The sequence below is a fragment of the Pleurodeles waltl genome, chromosome 6, assembly GCF_031143425.1.
Source record: "Pleurodeles waltl isolate 20211129_DDA chromosome 6, aPleWal1.hap1.20221129, whole genome shotgun sequence".
NCBI lineage: Eukaryota > Metazoa > Chordata > Amphibia > Caudata > Salamandridae > Pleurodeles > Pleurodeles waltl.
The window spans coordinates 1,016,351,827-1,016,371,335 of NC_090445.1; the positions used below are offsets into that span (position 1 = coordinate 1,016,351,827).

The 19,509-nt window shown below is 45.3% G+C and overlaps 1 protein-coding gene across 5 annotated transcripts in view; it reads right to left on the bottom strand.

Moving 5' to 3' along the window:
- LOC138300504 (inositol 2-dehydrogenase-like) overlaps nucleotides 1-19,509 on the bottom strand; it is a 207,959-nt gene that overhangs the window by 54,051 nt on the left and 134,399 nt on the right. For all 5 annotated transcript variants that reach the window (XM_069239952.1, XM_069239951.1, XM_069239950.1 and 2 more), the window contains 2 exons: nucleotides 4,788-4,895; nucleotides 4,169-4,287 (listed from right to left, as the gene is read on the bottom strand). In XM_069239952.1, the coding sequence (XP_069096053.1) occupies nucleotides 4,169-4,287; nucleotides 4,788-4,895 (227 nt within the window). The remainder of the gene's footprint in view (nucleotides 1-4,168; nucleotides 4,288-4,787; nucleotides 4,896-19,509) is intronic.

Genomic DNA, 19,509 nt, shown 5'->3' on the forward strand with positions numbered 1-19,509 from the left:
GCATAGGGCAGATAAGACCTGAGCCAGAGTGAGCATTCTGCATTTATTCTTTTTGAGGAAGAGATTGTTGTCCCTCCAATCTAGAATGGGTTGAAGGGGTATCAGAAAGTAGAGGTAATAACAACCACTGTCTGCTTCTGACATCCGGAGCCTTTCTATGGCTCCCTTGGCCAAGAGAGCTGTAACTTCCTTGCGCAGCAAGACTACGTGATCCTCCATCAGCTGTTCTTTTAATGGAGGCATAGAGGGAGGGAAAGACTGGAAGGGGAGGGAATAGCCCTTCTGTATGATCTGCAAGACCCATTTGTCTGATGTTATGGACTGCCAGTGAGGGAGATGAAATTGAATCCTCCTTCCAAATGGATGTGTATTGTCTTTCGGAATCACATTAGGAGGAATTTGGCAGTGTGGAAGAGGGGGACTGGGTGATGGACATCTTCTGGCCAGACCCTCTGGGTCTAAAGGTACCACAACCTTGTCCCTGCACAGAATGCTGACCTGACGGAGGATGGTGGCTGGTCTGTGGATGGTGGGGTACCTCGCCCCTTCTGAAGCCTCGAAAAGGGCAGAAGATAGACTGTTGGCGAGGGGTTTCTGAGAGGCTCAAGAACTTGGCGGTAGCCCTGGTATCCTAGAAGAGCTCCAGCGCTGAGTCTGCCTTTTTGCCAAGTAGCGGTTGTGTCCATGCCATACCTGATAGTAAATTTGGCTGCATCTCTCCCATCTTTAGCTGCTTGTGAGATAGTGTCCCACACATCCTCTGGGACCTGAGGCAGCACCTGCGCCACTGTATCCCATAAAGTATGGAAAAAACGGCCCAATAGGCTTGAGGTGTTTACTGACCTCAGTGCTAGGCACGACGAAGAAAACATCTTCTTCCCAAGCTGGTCCAGCCTCTTGGATTTCCTATCTGGGGGAGCAGAAGGGAAGGAGCAATGGAAAGTGAAGGCACGAACCACCAAGCTCTCCGGGGTGGGGTGTTGTGTGAGGAAGCTAGGATCACTCAGAGCTGGGCGATGGTGGTGGCCAACTGTCCTATTTACAGGTGCCTCTGTGCTGGATTTGGACCACATCCCCAGCAGGATATCCGTGAGAGCTTCATTAAAAGGTAACATCAGTTCTGATGTGGAAATCCTGGCTGAAGCACCTGTCAGGACATTAGTCCTGACCAGCACTGTAGGCAAGATCTAGGTCCAGGGCCTCAGCTCCCCTCCGCACCACCATAGCATACAATGCTCCCTCCTCTGCAGCCACCGTAGGTGGTGAGAGCATGCCAGTATCTGGAGAAGTGTCCAGGTCACTGGCCTCTCCTAACTCCTCATACCAACCGATTTGCTCCAACTGAGACTCCAGAGGGTCCTGAGACCCCTCTCGTTCGTCACTAATGCCTGGCTGAAAATGGAAAGGCTCAGGCAATGATCTGGCACCTATTGGCGCCGGATTCGGCGTTGTGCTGCGCTGTTCCCACTCCAGATCATCGTGTATTAAAATGGGGCTCGTGCCACCGGTGTGCGCCAGTGGCGCGTCGATGTTGGGAGTGACGCCGGAGGAGGCTGACTGTGTGGACTCTGCATCGTTCCGGATCTGATATTGGAAGCCACCGGGGTGGAACCTGATGGGGCCAACCCCGCAGGGCCTGAAGGCGCCCCAGCAGGGTCAGCCCACTCAAATACGAGACGTATGTCCTTGTAATACTCTTTGAGGTGAGCCGGGATCGCTCCCGGAAAGAGGGGAGGCTCAAAGCGGACCCTGGCAACTGCTCTGCGGAACCGTGCCTGGAACGTAGACGCTCCAGACTTGCCTCATCGGCTGACGGGAAAGGTGAAGTCGAAATCTGCTTGGACTTCTTCTTGTGCCTCTTCCCCGAGTGCCTGGAGAACCTCGAGTGGGACGACGAAGGCTTGGGGCTCCTGGAGTGGTCCCGTGACCTCCTTTTTGACCGGTACCATGACCTCAGAGACGACACGCCTCCTGACGTCGACTGCTAGGCCGCAATGAGCTTCAGGGACCGCTCCCTCAAAGCTTTCAGAGCCATGGTCCGGCAGTCGGAATACATCTTCGAGTTGAAGTCTCGGTCTGAACACCAGAGACATACCTTACGGGAGTCTGTCACCGACATGGCACGGTGGCAGGCGCCGCTTGGCTTGAACACAGTCTTCCTGTCATCCTTTGCACGGACAACAAAAATCTTTGACAAAAAGTCGAAAAAAGGGCTGTCAAAAACGATAGATGGTAGCTCTGCACTTTAATAGGTGTGGCAGGAAAGGAACTGACGTACGTGCACCTCGGTGGTGCCTTATAGGTGACCGTGACGTTACAGTCTGCTCCAATGACGCCACGCAGATCCGAACGACGCCACGCGCAAGGTATTGCTCAGCAAAACTTTCGGATTCCAAGCTGACACCTGGAAATTCTAAGGTAAGGATTCTGCAGCTAGAAGTCTCTATCAGATTAACTGTTTTTTTGTTATTAAAATGAATGATTGTGGTTTTCAACACAAGTGTCTTATAACCGTCTTATTTAGCTGATTGTGGTATTCCTTCTCAAGTAGCAGGTAATGGTTAATACAACTGACTGAACATCAGAAATACAAAGTAAAACTGGGAACAAATCTCTATCTTTATCATCTTCTGTGCTCAGGCTTCAATTCTATGACACCATGCAAACTAAGGCCTATCACTTTACACTACTTGTTTCTGTTCAGTCAAATACCATCGCATGAAAATGCTGTCACTCAGAAACCTAACTACTCACACCATTACCAGATACTCACACTTCCACTACTGCACATTCCTTCTCATTGCCTATCTTATTCATTCATTTCCTTATCCCTTCTCTTATTGATTTGCACTCGACAGGTCTCAGCTCATTTACTCATAAATCTCGACAATCCTGTGTTCAACCAGTTTACTGTTACCACCACTGTTGTGTGTCTGACAGTTCAACATACTTTTCATACCTTTCCATCCACCATAAAATGAGCTACACCAAGGTCTGTATTTTCCTCTTACATAGCACTAATGTTCACCCTTTGTCTTGCTGTCTACAGCAAACTCTGCCATTATTAATTCTCTTCTTCCACTGTACCAAGATTTTTATCCACTTAGTTCCCAACTGTCTTTTTCAAACTCTACTCTGCTTCTATATTCCACGATTTACCATAAAATAATCCAAAACGACATCAAGAGGATCAGATAAAGGTAGCCACAAGCTTGGGTCTGTGTTTCTGTTTGCAAGTGAGTAACAGATTACCCAGTTCAAGTGAGTAAGAATTGGATAGTTACCAAAACAAACAAAAATGTCAAAAAACTGATCTTTTCACCTAATTAATGCATAAACATGAGAGCCAAAAATGGAAAATTATATTTAATCAGTGCTCTACACATTTTTATCAGAAACAGGGATGGATGTTAGAGGAACGTTTACAAATGTGACCCTCGGATCATGCAAGTAGACACAAAGATTGCAGGCTTGTAACAGTGTTTCCCTGTATTGAGAGTCGAATATTTATGCATGTGCTGAGATAGGCTCCACACTTGCCACCCTTTCCCAACAGCAGCCATCAACAAAGTATTCAACAGCTAAATTCTATTAGTCATGCTGTGCCATGTCTACACATGGCTACATTACTTTAGTTAATGCTAGAACATCAGATAAATAAACCTTAAAAAGAAATACATATTTACATTAGTAACTAGGAATAATGAAATGCAAGGAGGCCTGATCACTAGAGGGAATGGAGAGTTAAAGGGACTGGGTTTCTGCCTACCCCATCCTGCCTGGCATTTGACAGCCAAGCGGTACTCTGCCCACAACAAAACCAAAATTCCCAGGATCCGTCCAGCAAGCCCTGAGAAGGTTTTTAAAACCTTAAATGATCTTCAAAAAGCATTCACACACAAGCTGAAAACCGCACTCTTTCTAAGTGTTTCTATCTCATCTTAACATTTCCCATGTAATGACACCTCTTCAACGGGGAAACAAGTGAAGAGTGCTGTAACCATATGTCACACAGTGGCACATGCGAGCTGGAGAGTCTGAAGAGCAGTGCTGCTGAAGAAGGGCTTAGCATGTTATGTGGAAGACAGAGATATAACACGCAGTTATATAAACCTGTTGTCTTGAGCAGGCCTTTGGAGATTGGGGTCAAGAGTACACTGTAGATTACCTCCAATCTCTGGTCACAGCATCTGGTGCAGTGTTGACTGATGTCCAGAGTCACAATAGCTCCACTTGAAAACTTCATACTAATCGCAACCGTGTCTGCATCCTTCAGAGAGGCAATGTCTGTGAATCAAAAGAGGAAAATGCAGCAGTCAACTCTCAAAAACTAACACGGAAATAGGGTGGGAAATAGTTAAAGGGGAGCCAGTGGAATCATCACCTCAAAAGCAACTTGGGCGAGTACTCTGCCAGATTTTTAGACAATGATGACATGTTTAGAACAGATGTACAGATTATGTATGTGCAGTTCATACATTCCTTACTCTCTTATTTTGAGCAAGACAATAGGAGACATGCAGTGGAGGGTGCCACATTAGGGTTGGGAAAACCTTTGTAATTCTAGGTTTCGAGGTACAGAAATAGAGAAACAGAAAAATTACAATAGACTGAGAAACCAAGTGATTCACAATGCCCTCAAGATGAATTTCAGTCCAATCATCCTCCAGTCGGAAAAATACAAATTGATTGTTCATCCTTGCAAAATAGTGATATGCTGGGATTTTAAAAGTAACAAATGTGAACAATTAATATTGCCTGAAATAATGCACAGTCTGGGTGCTCACCAACACAGAAGGCATGTCCCAGTGAAAATATTGTGTCTGGTGCTCTCTCACCAAGTAGCCAACTAATGAAATCGATGTCATGCACAGCAGCATCATAGAAAATCCCACCTGCAGTGGAAAAAAAAGAGGCATCATGAGCGGTGTTGGATAGATCTGCTGGGTTCATCAATTTTCAATTTGTGTTCAAAGGAATATGTTTTGTGGTCTTTCTTATACTTTAGTCATGAATTATACACAGTGCCAGTGTTTCACGTTGTGAGCAGAAAAGACAACAGAGATGAAGGTCTCCTCTACCTTGAAGCCCAGTCCAGTGAAATGCACATTATATCGCACCTTTCATTACAAGGAGCTTTTGAAAGTATCGGTACCATATCTGTACCTCAGCCCATATCAAAGACAGCAAACTGGAAGTGATGACTGGAGACAGGCCGTATACTTACAAAGCATTTTAATCAAGCTTCTCTTAACAATACATGTAGCTCCCCACAATGAGCAAGTGTCTCCATGCGCTGGTCTAACTGACCCTCCAAATAGCTTAACAAAGAACACATCCGCTTAAAGACTCATCGAATTATATACTAGACAAACTTTATGCAATCAAATGTGTTATTGATTTAGTGAACATGCTCACCCCAGAGGTATCTTGGTACAAACAGAACAGACTAAATTAAACCTGATCATAAATAAAACGTTTAAGGGGATGACAGACGGACTATAAGATAGTTTTAAGAGCTTTTTTGAAAGCTAAATGATCGTCAGGACCTCAAATCTGAATAGGAATGTTGTTCTAATGTCTGGGGCCAAGAAGCCCTGGGGAACGTCCACCCATTCCAAGTGTCTAATCCGAAGATCCCGTAGTAAGAAAAATGCAGGACATTATAGTTGTGTTAAGAAACAAACACTTGAGTAGGCAAGGGTAATCATACCAGTAGCAGATTTTGTACTTCAGGTAATTGACCTTAAAACTGACCTGATCTGAATCTTCTGCTGCTTGGTAAGTGCCAATCTGGAAAACTGAAGTACATAACATTACTGCGGTTGATGTGAGACAGCACATGTGAAGCCCACCTTAGTATGAAGTTCTGTCTGCAAAAATAGTAGAATCTGTCTTGAAATATAAAGTACATTTACACAGAAGGAAAACACAGTCAGTTTGAACTTTAAAGAATAGATCCTTGTGCATAGGGACTTCAAGGGATTTGTTCTCAACTTGCAGTAAAGGGGGTACAGAGCAGGTAAGGCCAGACCGCATTACTAACAATTCTTTCTCTTGTCGGGTAGCTGGAGCTCCATTTTGTTGACATTTAATTTCAGAAAATGGAGATGCCGGATATACAAGCTATTCTGACTACAGCAATAGGATAGAATGACACCCAATTTAAGATAGTAATTTTAGCTCACTGCCAGTCTCCTTTCTATGTCACTATGAGCACATGCGTGGCGGCCGCATGACTTGAAAGCGGTTGTGGCTGTGTGTTGCTCGAGGCTCAGGACGACACGCTCAGGCACAGTCTTCCTCCTTTAGGCTCTCTAGTTTAAATTGCTGGTACTTTTCCATTTCTGGATATATCATGAATCATTTACAGGAAGCCGTTTCAAACTATTACCTTATCTATTGTATGCCATTCATTGGAAGTTATTATTCCAAAACTGGCACGGTGCTGTTCACGTAACTCTCTTTGGCTTTTGTGCTAGCTGAGCTAGAGGTCTGATGATTTTTGTTTACACTTGGGACTCGTGCAGTTCAAGCAGGAAAGAGGCTGCGGTGTTCTTGCGAGTTCTGGTGCATGCTTAGAATGGTGTTGTACAAAATTCTGGTCTATTTTGGGCAAGTCACCACACCTTTATCTAAATTTTCAGGCAGACTTCGTAGAGGGGTATGCTGACAAATGTCTTATGCATTTTGCACAATAAGTACACACTGTAGTATGGGGCCCTAGGCCCTCATGCTGGGAAGTAACATGACGCAGACACAGTGGTAGGGTACTACTAACTGGCCTCAGGCATGTGCGCCCGGCCCCTTTTATTGGCAGGGTCACCTGACTGGTGACGCCTGTGTTGGGTGGGTGTGGGGTGCTCATGTAAGACCAGCCCTCAGCAGAGTGGCTGGCAGAAACACTAGAACAAGTCCAGCTGGACTCTACATCCCTCCCAAACTTTATTGAGGAACCAAACAAAAGTCCAACCTGTAAAAGAAACAATAACAAAGCACCACAATCAGTCTCTCGGCCTCGAAAAGGCAGACTGCAGAATTGTAGTGGACATGGTGCAGCTGGGAGCACCCGGACACCTCCGCACGAGTCCATAATTTAACCAGGTACAGCTGGGCACGAACACTGTGTGGATGAAGTCCAGATACTTCAGTCGCTTGTCCACGGGTCCTGCCTGGGCTCATGTGGCCAAAGTCTATTTACAGTTTCTGATGCGGACGCATCTGGAGCAGTGGTGAGTCCACTGTACACAGTTCTGGACGGTATTCTGACTCTGAAGATTGTCTACCTCCTAAGACTGCAGATGATGTGACGGCCTGGGGCGCCTGGGGGTCCAGCGGCAGAGCAGAGGCAGTTTTCCCTCTCGTGCCAGACCTCCATCAAGCAGGAGTCTCCTCGAGGCCCTTTCGCGGGCTTCCACAGGACTGTGTGGACTGTGCTTGCCTATCTCAGGCCCAGCAAAAACGTCTCAGAGGAACAGCCTACAGGAGCACATCCAAGTCTCGCATGGAGCCACAAGGGTGGTTGATGCAGGGTCCGCTTGCTCGAGCCATCTGGATTCAGGTGCTCTGGCCATAGTGCAAAGTCTTCAGGTGACCAGTATCTCGATATGAGCCCTCCGTGCTTCCGGATGCCTGACTTGGAGCTGTCTCAGATGCATTCTCTCTGAGCGAGATTCCGCTCTCACAGGAATTCGTTGGAGGCTCTTGTCCCTGGATTGCAGCGGGACTGCGTGGGCTGTGCGGGCCAACGTAGGCCACGCCAAAGGAGTCTCTCTGAACTCCCAACAGGGCCACATCCAAGTCTTGTGCAACCCCAAGGGTGGGTGGTCCAAATGATCTGGTCTGCTCTCACCGGCAGGTGTCTGGTTCACAGGGCTCATGACAGGTGTTCAGATGATAAGTTTCTACGTTGCCAGTCATGCCTTGTCAGCGTCGGTTCTTGTTGCTGACTGTCTCCACTCAGGTGGTGCTGTGCTCCTCCTTCGATGGTTGGGCGATGCACCTCATCATGATGATGATGAAGTTTTTCATCCTTTTGCAGATCAAACAGGTGGTGGCGGCTTCGTCAGCGGAAGGACCACTTGATGGACGTAGTGGCCACGGCGTGTCTTGTTGGCTTGTGCAGTCGGCGTCAAGGATGCCATCACAGCCAAGCAGCCGGTGACAGGTGACAGGACGGTCGCACTGCGAAGCGTGGGGGAGCACCCGCATCGCTGTCTTTAGTGACTTCTGCTCACCCCGGTGACTGTCTTGTACTGATGGGTACCTCCTCATCTGCTCGCACGAGTACTCAGTTGTGTCACTCTACTCCTTCCACTTGCACGCCTGTGATGGAGTTGATCTGTGGTGTGACCGGTCTGTCATACTCCTCTCCTCATTTCTTGTTGGCATTGTGCCACTCTCTCTTCTCCCTGGTGTGGCGTCGTGCCACAGGTCGCATGTTGCGGCACATGGACCTTGCGCTGCCCCTCTGCTGGTACATCTTCCTCTTCGTCCTCGACGTGGCGTCGTGCCACAGGTCTCACACTTGGCTCCCATCTCTGAAAGGTGTTGCAGAATTTGTCTGACTTGTGCTCAGCAGTAAGTGTTGTCCCTAATAGGTGGAGCAGGTAATCGCCTTTACTTCTTGGCACTAAATGTGGTGTTTTCAAGGTGCATTCAGTGAGATGTTTTGTACAATTTACTGCATTTAAGCATGTTTCCACGTTTGAGTTACGCTTCGTAGAGTATGATAATCTCTTTCCACCTATTGCACCCCTGCTCTGTCTCAGACCCTCTCCACTAGATTCATCCGCATCCTTATTTTTCACTTCTCAGGTCGTTTGTGATCCTAGTACAAGCTTCTATTGCCATTTTGACTTCGTCTGGGCACTTCACTGTTTTATGCCGTTGGTCAGTGGAGCTGTGTTACTGTATCGCTCTTCTATGGTGTTATTTCTCCTAAGTATAAACATTGACCATTCCTATATCTTTCTATAGGGTGCTACATTTTCTGTTCTGAGGAAGACCCATCTAAATAACAGGTAGGGGTCGAAAAAACAACTTGTTGGTCTTAATCATGTTTACATATGAAGCCGGGCACTGAGAAATCCTACATTTTACTTGGATCAGATTCTACATTTATAGTAATGCCCGAGTGGTTAAGACAGCTATATGCTTTTGCACACAATATTGTATTGTGTTCTTCTGCATTTAGTTTATGCACTTACTTTTCAGCACTGCGCCATCACTCATAGCAGCTATTCACTTACTGAAATTGTCGCAAAAATATATACATGTACAACTCAATCAATTATTGATTAAACCGCTACCTTTTTTATTGTGGTGGTCAATAATTGTGTTAGCAGGGCCCTAAAGTAAGTTAGCCACTGCAGACCGATTTGACCGTATTTCGAAGGGATTCTTACTGGAATAGTGTATTATACATATGGTCATAACTAACTCAGTCACGCGCTAATAACCTGGGACCTAGGGCCAGATGTAGGTAGGTTTCCTTTTGCGAGGTGCAAATTGCGAGTCCCAGCGACTCGCAATTTGCACCTCACAAAAGGAAATGCAGAAAGGTGTCTCAGACACCTTCTGCGACTCGCTATGGGGTCGCAAAGACCCACCTCATAAATATTTATGAGGTGGGTCGCAGTTTGCGACCCCATAGCGAGTCTAGGCACTCACGGGGATGATGGCCAGCTGGAGACAGCAGACCACCATGTCCGTGACTGCTTTTCAATTAAGCAGTTTTTTTTTTCTCTTTGCAGCCCGTTTTCCTTAAAGGAAAACGAGCTGCAAATAGAAAAAATACCGAAACCTTTTAGTTTCGTTTTTTTTCAGAGTAGGCAGTGGTCCATGGGACCACTGCCTACTCTGAAAAAATATTATTGTGAGCATTCACAAAGGGGAAGGGGTCCCATGGGGACCCCTTCCCGTTTGCGAATGAGTTACCATCCACTTCAAGTGGATGGTAACTGCGAGTTGATTTGCGACCGCTTTCGCGGTCACAAATCAACTCTACATCGCGGTGCGACTCGCAAATAGGAAGGGAACACCCCTTCCTATTTGCGAGTCTGAAACACATTTGCGAGTCGGTACCGACTTGCAATATGTGTTTCTGCATCGCGTGAGGGCATTTGTGCCTCGCAAACAGCGTTTTTCGCCGTTTGCGAGGCGCTAATGCCTTCCTACATCTGGCCCCTAATCTGTAGACTTAAAACTGTATGGTGGTTTGACTCCATGATCCTGAAAGATAGAATATATGAACAGGAAATAAGGGAGCAGATTAATAAATACTTCAAGACAACCAATCAGACAAAGTCCCTCCCGAGTATAATACGGGACATGTTCAAAGCAGTAGTTTGCAGTAAAGTGATATGCCCACATCAACGCTGTAACTACTTGTATACTAAATCTAACTTAATCCACACAGTGGGGGAACCAAGAGAACACTGCTCCTCATTTAGACCCATCTCATTACCCAAAGTAGATTTCAAGAACTATATGAAAGCAATAAACAACAGATGGGAGAGATGAATGTGATTCCTGATAGACCGTGAGCAACTGGGTGCAATAAAAAAAGACAGACATCAGGCGTATCCTGCATCTTTCTGGAAAATCCCACTACTGATCCTCTCAGTCGACCTGAAGTAAGTGTTTGACCACGTGATATCTGTCTTCCAGAAAGAACTTCTGGAAAGAAATGAATGTGCGCTGATACATTTGGGCAGCATACAGGGCACAAGTGACAAGCGTGGTATAGTCAACGGAGAAAGAACAAAAAGCTTCTGCCTTTCTCAAGGGATGAGACCCTTATTCCCCTAGCTCTTCACCCTTTCAGTTGGGCACTTTGCTCAAATGACTAGGTAGCCCCTTAGGTCAACAGGTTTGATCTTGGGGGTCTCTCACACAAGATAAATGTAATTGCTGACAATTCCCCCAAAACATTAATAAAACTAGTAGAATCAGTTCCTGTAGTAAGACAAATTTTACAACATTCTGGGGCGGTGACTGGCTTCCAGGTTAATTTCTCTAAATTTAAAATGATGAGCATTCCACTGAAACAGGCAGTTACAACAAGAGCTTGAAACCATATCTTACTTTTAATGGGCAAAATGCAACATTAAGTACCTGCATAGGCTAATACCTCCATTCCTAAGGATTTATATAAGGTTTTCTAAAACTATTAGCACGGACCAGGGAAGGTCAGACCGTATACTCCTAACATTTCTTTTAATTTCCAGACAGCAGGAGCTCCATTTTGTTGACATTAAATTTCAGAAAATAAATAAACCTGGTAGAACCTGTTTCTGTAATAAGACAAATTGTACAGCACTCTGGAGCGGAGTCTTGCTTCCAGGCGCAGCCTCCTTTTAATATCATGAAGAGGCAGAGTAGCAGCAATTAAGATGGACATTCTCCGAATACTGCTGCACTTCTCTTAGGCTTTGCTGTCGCCCATCCCCAAACCATAGTTAATCCACCTACAAAAAGCTCGCTACCACGTAATCTGTCAAAATGGCAAGCTGCAGATCTCATGCAGGGTTTTGTGGCGTAGGTTGACAATAGGTGGGCTGGGACTCTCTTGACATCTAAAAGTACTACACTGTGGCCCAATTAAGAGTAGCTTTTGAACGGTGCCTATGGGAAATGGGGAAGTTGTGCTAAGCTTACCAAAACATAAACGGACAGCAATGCTGTATGTTTCAGACATCTTTACATTAGCTCTAGAGATAAGAGACTAAGGGGCTGATTCTAACCCCGGCGGTCTTCGACCGCCGGGGCGAGGGTCGGCGGGAGCACCGCCGACAGACCGGCGGTGCCCCGCAGGGCATTCTGACCGCGGCGCTTTGGCCGCGGTCAGAAAGGGTAAACCGGCGGTCTCCCGCCAGTTTACCGCTGCCCTCAGAATCCCCCATGGCAGCGCAGCTTGCTGCGCCGCCATGGGGGATTCTGACCCCCCTACCGCCATCCTGTTCATGGCGGGAAAGCCGCCATGAACAGGATGGCGGTAGGGGGGGTCGTGGGGCCCCTGGGGGCCCCTGCCGTGCCCATGCCAATGGCATGGGCACGGCAGGGGCCCCCGTAAGAGGGCCCCGCAAGGTATTTCAGTGTCTGCCTTGCAGACACTGAAATACGCGACGGGTGCTACTGCACCCGTCGCACCTTCCCACTCCGCCGGCTCGATTACGAGCCGGCATCCTCGTGGGAAGGGAGTTTTTCCCTGGGCTGGCGGGCGGTCTTTTGGAGACCGCCCGCCAGCCCAGGGAAAAACTCATAATACCCTCCGCGGTCTTCTGACCGCGGAGCGGTATTATGGGGGCGGAATTCTGGCGTGCGGCCTCCGCCGCCCGCCAGAATTAGAATCACCCCCTAAGTAACTGAATCGAAGGGTCTTACATCATTCCAGTCGCCTTTCATCCCTATGCATTTTAATACTGATTTCAACTCAACTGTAGGTGAGAAAATTCTCAGTGAGGCGAGGGAGCTGTATAATGTTAAGAGATCTGTTTTAAAGGAAGGGAATTAACATATTCCAACAATCTAAACAAGAGTTTGAAGTGGAGGAAGCAGAAAGACAAATATACTTCCCATTAAGTAATTGGGTAATGGGCCCACACAATAAAGAGGCAGAACCTAAGGACCTTCTAAGCCATTACTAAGTAAAAACCATTTACTTAGTAGGCATCTACCAAAGGTCTTGTGCTGACCATATGTAACAAACTCACAACAGCACCGGACACGTATAAATAGCCATACATGTGACACTGGGGAAAAGAAGTGGGGAATGAGAGTATCCAAGAAAACAGGAAGGTCCTATGAGGCAATGTACGGAAGACGACCCATAGAGTACAGGGAAAGGTAACAATATGAAATCATAATCAATAAGTATAGGAAGCCAACATGTTCCTAAATTGTGATAATAAATGTTGGAAGGGTGTGGCATGGAGGAGACACTTTTGCATTTTTGGGGGCCAAGGCTAAAGAGAGAAACGCACTGGAAAGAGTTCCTCAAGGACACCAACAAAGTGGTGAGATTACCCCTCCTTCACAACCTAATAGTGACAATTTTAAATATGCAAACCCCAAATTGAGAAGGTCTAAAACTGTAAACAGTTGATCTAAATGTGCTATTGACAGGGAAGCAGGAACTAGTAGCTAACTGGAAGAAACCACAAGCGTAAGGTATTACACAATAGTTCATAAGCCTTTCATTGCTTATGGCAATGGAAATGCATACGCGTGGCCTGCATAACATCCAGAATTGATTTGAGACCATGTAGAAACCGCTAACGTTTAAAAACAAATGTGCCATCTTTTTCTTGTTCAATGACTGTGGGCTTTGAGAATGAATTGCAATTCTGTGCCCCTGCAATGAAAAGGTCGTCCACAGTGGGTTGTGGCAAAAATAATATACAATTCTGGGTGATGGAGATAAAGGATTTGTTATTTTTATAGCCAGTTCAGGAGATGTGCTTCCTTGGGTGTGGAGGGAGGACGGGTAGGAGGCGAGAGAATCATAATCTATTTGAAACATTGATGGATCTAATGGGAGGACAGATCAGTATGGCTCTAACATGTTTGGCTTATGCTTTAATATGTATAGCTGAAAATGTTCCCATAGTCACAATATGATAAGAGTAGGGCTTGGATGATAGCCCTATTGTGGCCAGAGGCATAACGCAAAATGATGTGGACCCAATTAGGAATGTGATGATACCTTTGATGTCATCGACATACATATAAAACGACACCCCCATGCTACCCAGCAAGTTGGTTAAAGTGAGGTTGGAGATAAGATAGATGTTGCTGACATTCATCTACAACTACAATGCCCTTGCTACCCTATAAGCAGGCCATGTAAATGTTAAGCAGGAGGAATAGTATGTACCCCGAGGTACCCAACATACAGGTGTTGGAGGCTTCCTGACAGAAGGAGGCAAAGTTACCACTTGAGTCCGGCCCACCAGGAAGGAGAGGAATCAATGAATGGTCAGATTGTCACAGCCAATAGATTCTAGTTGTATGACATGGGAACAATGATGTCAAAAGCAGGCAACGGCTAATGATTCGCCCTGTCAACTTTATGGCATGAATAGTCTTAGACAGTACTACACACTCCATGCTATGAACTCTTCCAAATCCTGCCATTAGGGGATGTAACAGATTATTTTTATCTACAAACTTCTAAAGTTGGCTAAACTGGATTTTCTTTAGTGCTTTAGCCAAGAAAATGAGGATCAAGATGGGCCAGAAGTCGTTGGTGTTAGTCAAGTTGCGTGTAGGTTTAGCAATGGTTTCAGCTTTAATACTGTTGTTGACAAGAATATTAATCAGCAAATGATAAAAAAGATATTTATCATCTGAGCAACTAAATCTGTGCAGGAACCTAAGCTATGTAAATGACAAACAAATCAATCACAGAAAGTAGATTTGCTAATGAATAGGATGGAGCATTCAAACAATTTTAGCAGTTATGTGCCACATTAAAGATGTTCTTACCATACGTGACAGCCGGCCTTAAATCACAGATTGTTGTGTACATGGATGTTAATCAAGAAACTTGATTGGCAAAAGGCATGAACAACTGAAATGCTACTAATAACTCCATATGAAAACAAAGATGGTGACTGTCTGGCAAATAACATATTACCTGTATTTTCTCAATTGGGGCATGGAACCAAACGCTGGCTTGGCAGTGCTCCCTTTCCATACAATAGGCATTTCTGCTTAATTTGCACCATCATCGTAATCTTTTGAGCTCTTCACTACCGTGCCCAATGTCTCCTCCCTAGACCTTCCTAGATTTAAGTACTAAAAGACAGCACCTGTTTTTCTGCTCCCAGTGTGAAGGCTGATCTGATATTCAAAACTAGTATACTGAATAGTCAGAGTGCTTGGTTAACAGCTTCCATCTTACATGTTACTTCTCTCCCCAAAATGAATGTGAGTTTTCCGCTGAGGGTGGTCAATCGGTCAAGCAAGAACAGTACAGAATTCGCTGGAGAATTAGTATTTTTAATGCTTGGTTCTCTTCCATACAGCAAAAGTGGACAGTTATCTTGGATCTTAAACCTCTTCTTGATAATTTCTAATATGCTAAAAGTCAATCAATCAAATATTTTATTTTGGTAATCATTACCATAAAAGTACACATAAAAACTTTCAAAAAATTTAATAATAACAAACCATAAACATGCTGGGCACAATATCACAGTATGGCAGATCAAAAGAACATCCTTAAAGCAAAAGATATGAAGAGGGTAAACTACCAGAGAACACCTAAGCAAACAACAAGCATTGGCATAGCAAATAGGTCTTGCCTTTGGGACCTTATAGTTAATTAGCCATGCAGCACATTAAACCTTTATCAGAAATAAACTGTTTGTGCATTCCTTCATACACTTGCCATTAGACTGTAATGGCAAGAACGTCCCCTAGAGGGCACCACAATAAAAATAGCATTTGGAAGAAACATGGTCATGTAACCATATATTCAGCCCCTAGCGGGCATAACCACATAAAAAGAGAAAAGCAGAGAGCACTGCAGTTTAACCATATACTCGGCCCTTAGAGGCCATAGTGCATTACACATTTTCAAGCCTAGCAGGCCTGACAGAATATTATTATAGACAAGGAACTTAAAACACAAACTACTCCAAGCTGTAAAGCAAAAGCTCCAGCCAGGAGAGAGCTTAAAAAGACATTGAATGGTGGGAGAGGATATGATTTTGGGGTCCCCTCCAACCTAGTGTGGGGACGCAGAAGTAGAGCTAAACAGAAAGATCATGCCGTGCTGAACATTTTAGTGGCAGTCCCATTGTCATAGGACCAACACAGGCTGAGTTATGGGCAAAAATGTGTTGTGAAATTAAGGCCCCTCAAAGTATTATAGGACAAATTTTCAGAGTACCGTGAATATTGTAATATCGTCTCTCCCGCTGTGCAGGGAGAGACGCATTGGGGGTTTCCCTTGTGTTTTTCTACTTAAAAGGCACCAGTTTGTATATTTTTTAACTGCTAAACCTAGGAAGAATTTAGGAATGGGGCTGAAAATATAATTTATGTATATCAAAATTGAAAAGGCTTTATTCATTATGGAAATGTGAGTATTTTCAGAACTCGTTGGCTTAATAATAATGTTATCACTGCATTGCTGTTATGGCCATAATGTATTACCCTTGCACATGCATTCCAAATGCTCAAAGGCTTTTTTTACATAACTACTGGCTGTCCTGCCTGATGCACTATCAATGCTGCTAATTTTGCATATTGTGATCACTAAAGTAAACTTGCCAGAGGTGGTCACTATCACAGCACTAATAATATCAATAGCTTAGAATGACTTTTTGTTCAACATAAGTAGCGCTTATTACAGAAAAGGTTGGAGACCTCTGCTTTAGACCAAGTGCAGGTAAAAGTGGCAAGTAGGAGAATCCCTAATCTAAATTTCATAAACAGGAGTGGCTTTAAGTTAGCTATTGTTAGAAATGGGGTCTATAGATGACAGTCGGTTTAAACCCTGTCCAAGTAGGGACCCTCTCTCTAGTCAGGATAAGGGAGATACCCAGCTCAGATAACCGATGCTCACCCCCTTGGTAGCTTGGCATGAGCAGTCAGGCTTATCTCAGAAGCAATGTGTAAAGCATTTGCACATAACACACAGTAACACAGTGAAAGCACTACAAAAGGACACCACACCAGTTTTAGAAAAACAGCCAATACTTATCTATATAAGACAAGATGAAATGTGATAAAATCCAACATACAGTAATAAAAAATATAAATTCTGCAAGATTTAACTTAAAAATACAGTTCCTTGAAGTCGATAGCTCCACCAGGGGCTATCACGGCGTTGTGATCAACAAAACCAACAGTTCAGGCTGGCTGGGGTGTCACGGGCCAGCTACGGTGTCGGGAAGACCCGCAAACAGTACCTTTGAAATTGCCGGGCGTCGTGAGTCTTGTGATGAGATCCAGAGAGCAGTGTTGCAGTGCTGGTTCCGGACTCGGTGCGGGGATCGACGGGCCCTTGAAGTCACACGCTTTGCAGATTGAACTCCTCGCTGATGAAGTCAGGAGTGCTGGCGTGGATGCCGTTGGGGCTGCGGTACGAAGCAGGACGATGTGATGTGCGGTGCCCACAGGTCAAGGTGCAGGCAGCAGCTCGATGACGGCTTCCAGGGCTGTGATGTGAAGTGGGGCGGTGCGACGTGCGGTGTCACTAGGTCACGGTGCAGGCAACAGCATCGTCGTTGCGGGAGAGCTGTAGTCGGTAGGCATAAGCCAGTGATGCAGGACGGTGCTTTGTGATCCTCGGTGAAGTCGTCTGATGACGCCATCGGTGAGACCAGGTTATCGGTACGATATGGGGTAGTGCGGCTCAGTGTGGCATTGCCAGTTTACGGTGCAGGGCAGCGGCGTCGTTGGCAGCGTTGCGGTGGTTTCTCCTCTTGAACAGCACAAAACACACAGTTCCCAGTGCTGCAGGTCGAGGAAACTAAAGTCTTTGGTATCCCTGAGAATTCCAACAGGAGGCAATCTCTACTACAAACCCTTGGAGAACTTTCTCAAGCAGGATACACAGCAAGGTTCACCCTTTGCACTCTTAAGGCAGAAGCAGCAACTGTAGGCCAATCCAACAAAGCAACACAGCAAAGGCATAGCACTCCTCCTCCAGCTCTTCTCCTTGGCAGAGGTTCTTCTTGATTCTAGAAAGATTCTAAAAGTCTGGGGTTTTGGGTCCAATACTTATACCCCTTTCTGCCTTTGAAGGTGGCAAACTTCAAAGCAAAGTCTCAAGTGTTTGTGTCTCAAGTGTTTGCAAGATCCTTCCTTGTCCAGGCCAGGCCTCAGACACACACCAGGGGTTTGGAGACTGCATTGTGTGAGGGCAGGCACAGTCATTTCCGGTGTAAGTGACCACTCGTCCCTCCCCTGTAGCTCAGATGGCTCATCAGGATATGCAGGCTACACCCCAGCCCCCATTGTGTCACCGTCTAGAGAGAGGTGCAAACAGGCCAACTGTCAAACTGACTCAGTCAGGGAATCCACACACAGGCAGTCACAGAATTGTTTAAGCAAGAAAATGCCTAATTTCTAAAAGTGGCATTTTCAAACACACAATTTAAAAACAACCCTTACCAAAAGATGTAATTTTCAATTGTGAGTTCAGAGACCCTAAACTCCACATTTCTATCTGCTTTCAAAGGGAATCTACACTTTAATAATATTTAAAGGGGGCCCCCATGTTAACCTGGGAGAGGGATAGGCCTTGCACAGTAAAAATGGAATTTAGTAGCATTTCACTCCAGACATGTAACACACATAAGTACATGTCCCACCTTTAAAATAGGTAGCATGGGCAGGGTGCAGTGTAAGGCCTACCTTAGGGGTGCCTTACATGTAGTAAAAGGGAAGGCTTAGGCCTGGCAAGTGGGTGTCCTTGCCAAGTCGAATTGGCAGTTTAAAACTGCACACACAGACACTGCAGTGGCGGGTCTGAGCCATGTTTACAGGGCTACTAATGTGGGTGGCACAACCAGTGCTGCAGGCCCACTAGTAGCATTTTATTTATAGGCCCTGGGCACCACAAGTGCATTTTATTAGGGACTTACCACTAAATCAAATATGCCAATCATGGATAAACCAATCAACAGTACAATTTCCATAGGGAGCACTTGCATTTTAGCACTGATTAGCAGTGGTAAATTGCGCAGAGACAATAAACCAGCAAAAATAGAGTCCAGTACACCCTAAAAACAGGAGGTCAGAAGAAAAAAAGACAGGGGAGACACACCAAAACGCTGCCAGGTCTAAGAATTATATTAGTCATGGGTTTTAAATTTAAATCAAGTCTCAGAGGAGGGATCAACTGTGCACTTTCTGGAAGATTCAACAGTGATCGTATGAAAGTATTCTGTCCCTTTGCAAGTGTATCCAGCTTACAGCTGCCCCAGAGTTCCGTGCCATAGACTACTGCACCAAAGGCATGAACTTTGTAGAGCACCAGGTATATGGGATAAATGGAGGGTCAATTAGCAAACCTGATAATTATAGATGCTCGGTGTTTCAGGGTTAGAGAGCTTTTCTCATTTTGGTCTTTGTAATTCTGAGAATGAAGAAAGTCTCAACCCTAGGTAGTCTAATTTGTCTACCCTTTCCAAAACTTTGCCTTCAAGAGCTACACTGCCCTTCATTTTTTTCCAGGAGTTGAACACCATATATTTTGTTTGGAACTATTTATATCCAACCCATGAATTTTGCCGAAAAGATTGAACATCTCCAAGAGGATACATAGACCTGTTGCTGTTTTAGAGAGGAGAAGAGCATCGTCAGAAAATAATAGTCAAGAAACCTTAGAGACAGTCAATTTTGGTGAACCATTTTCACTATCCATCAGATATGCGACACAATCATGAATAAACATCAGAAAAAGGGTAGGTGTCCCCATCTGATTGGAATATCCTCTTTAGTTTCTCCCTTTGGGCCCCACCTGACTTTGTCAAAGTTATCCATATA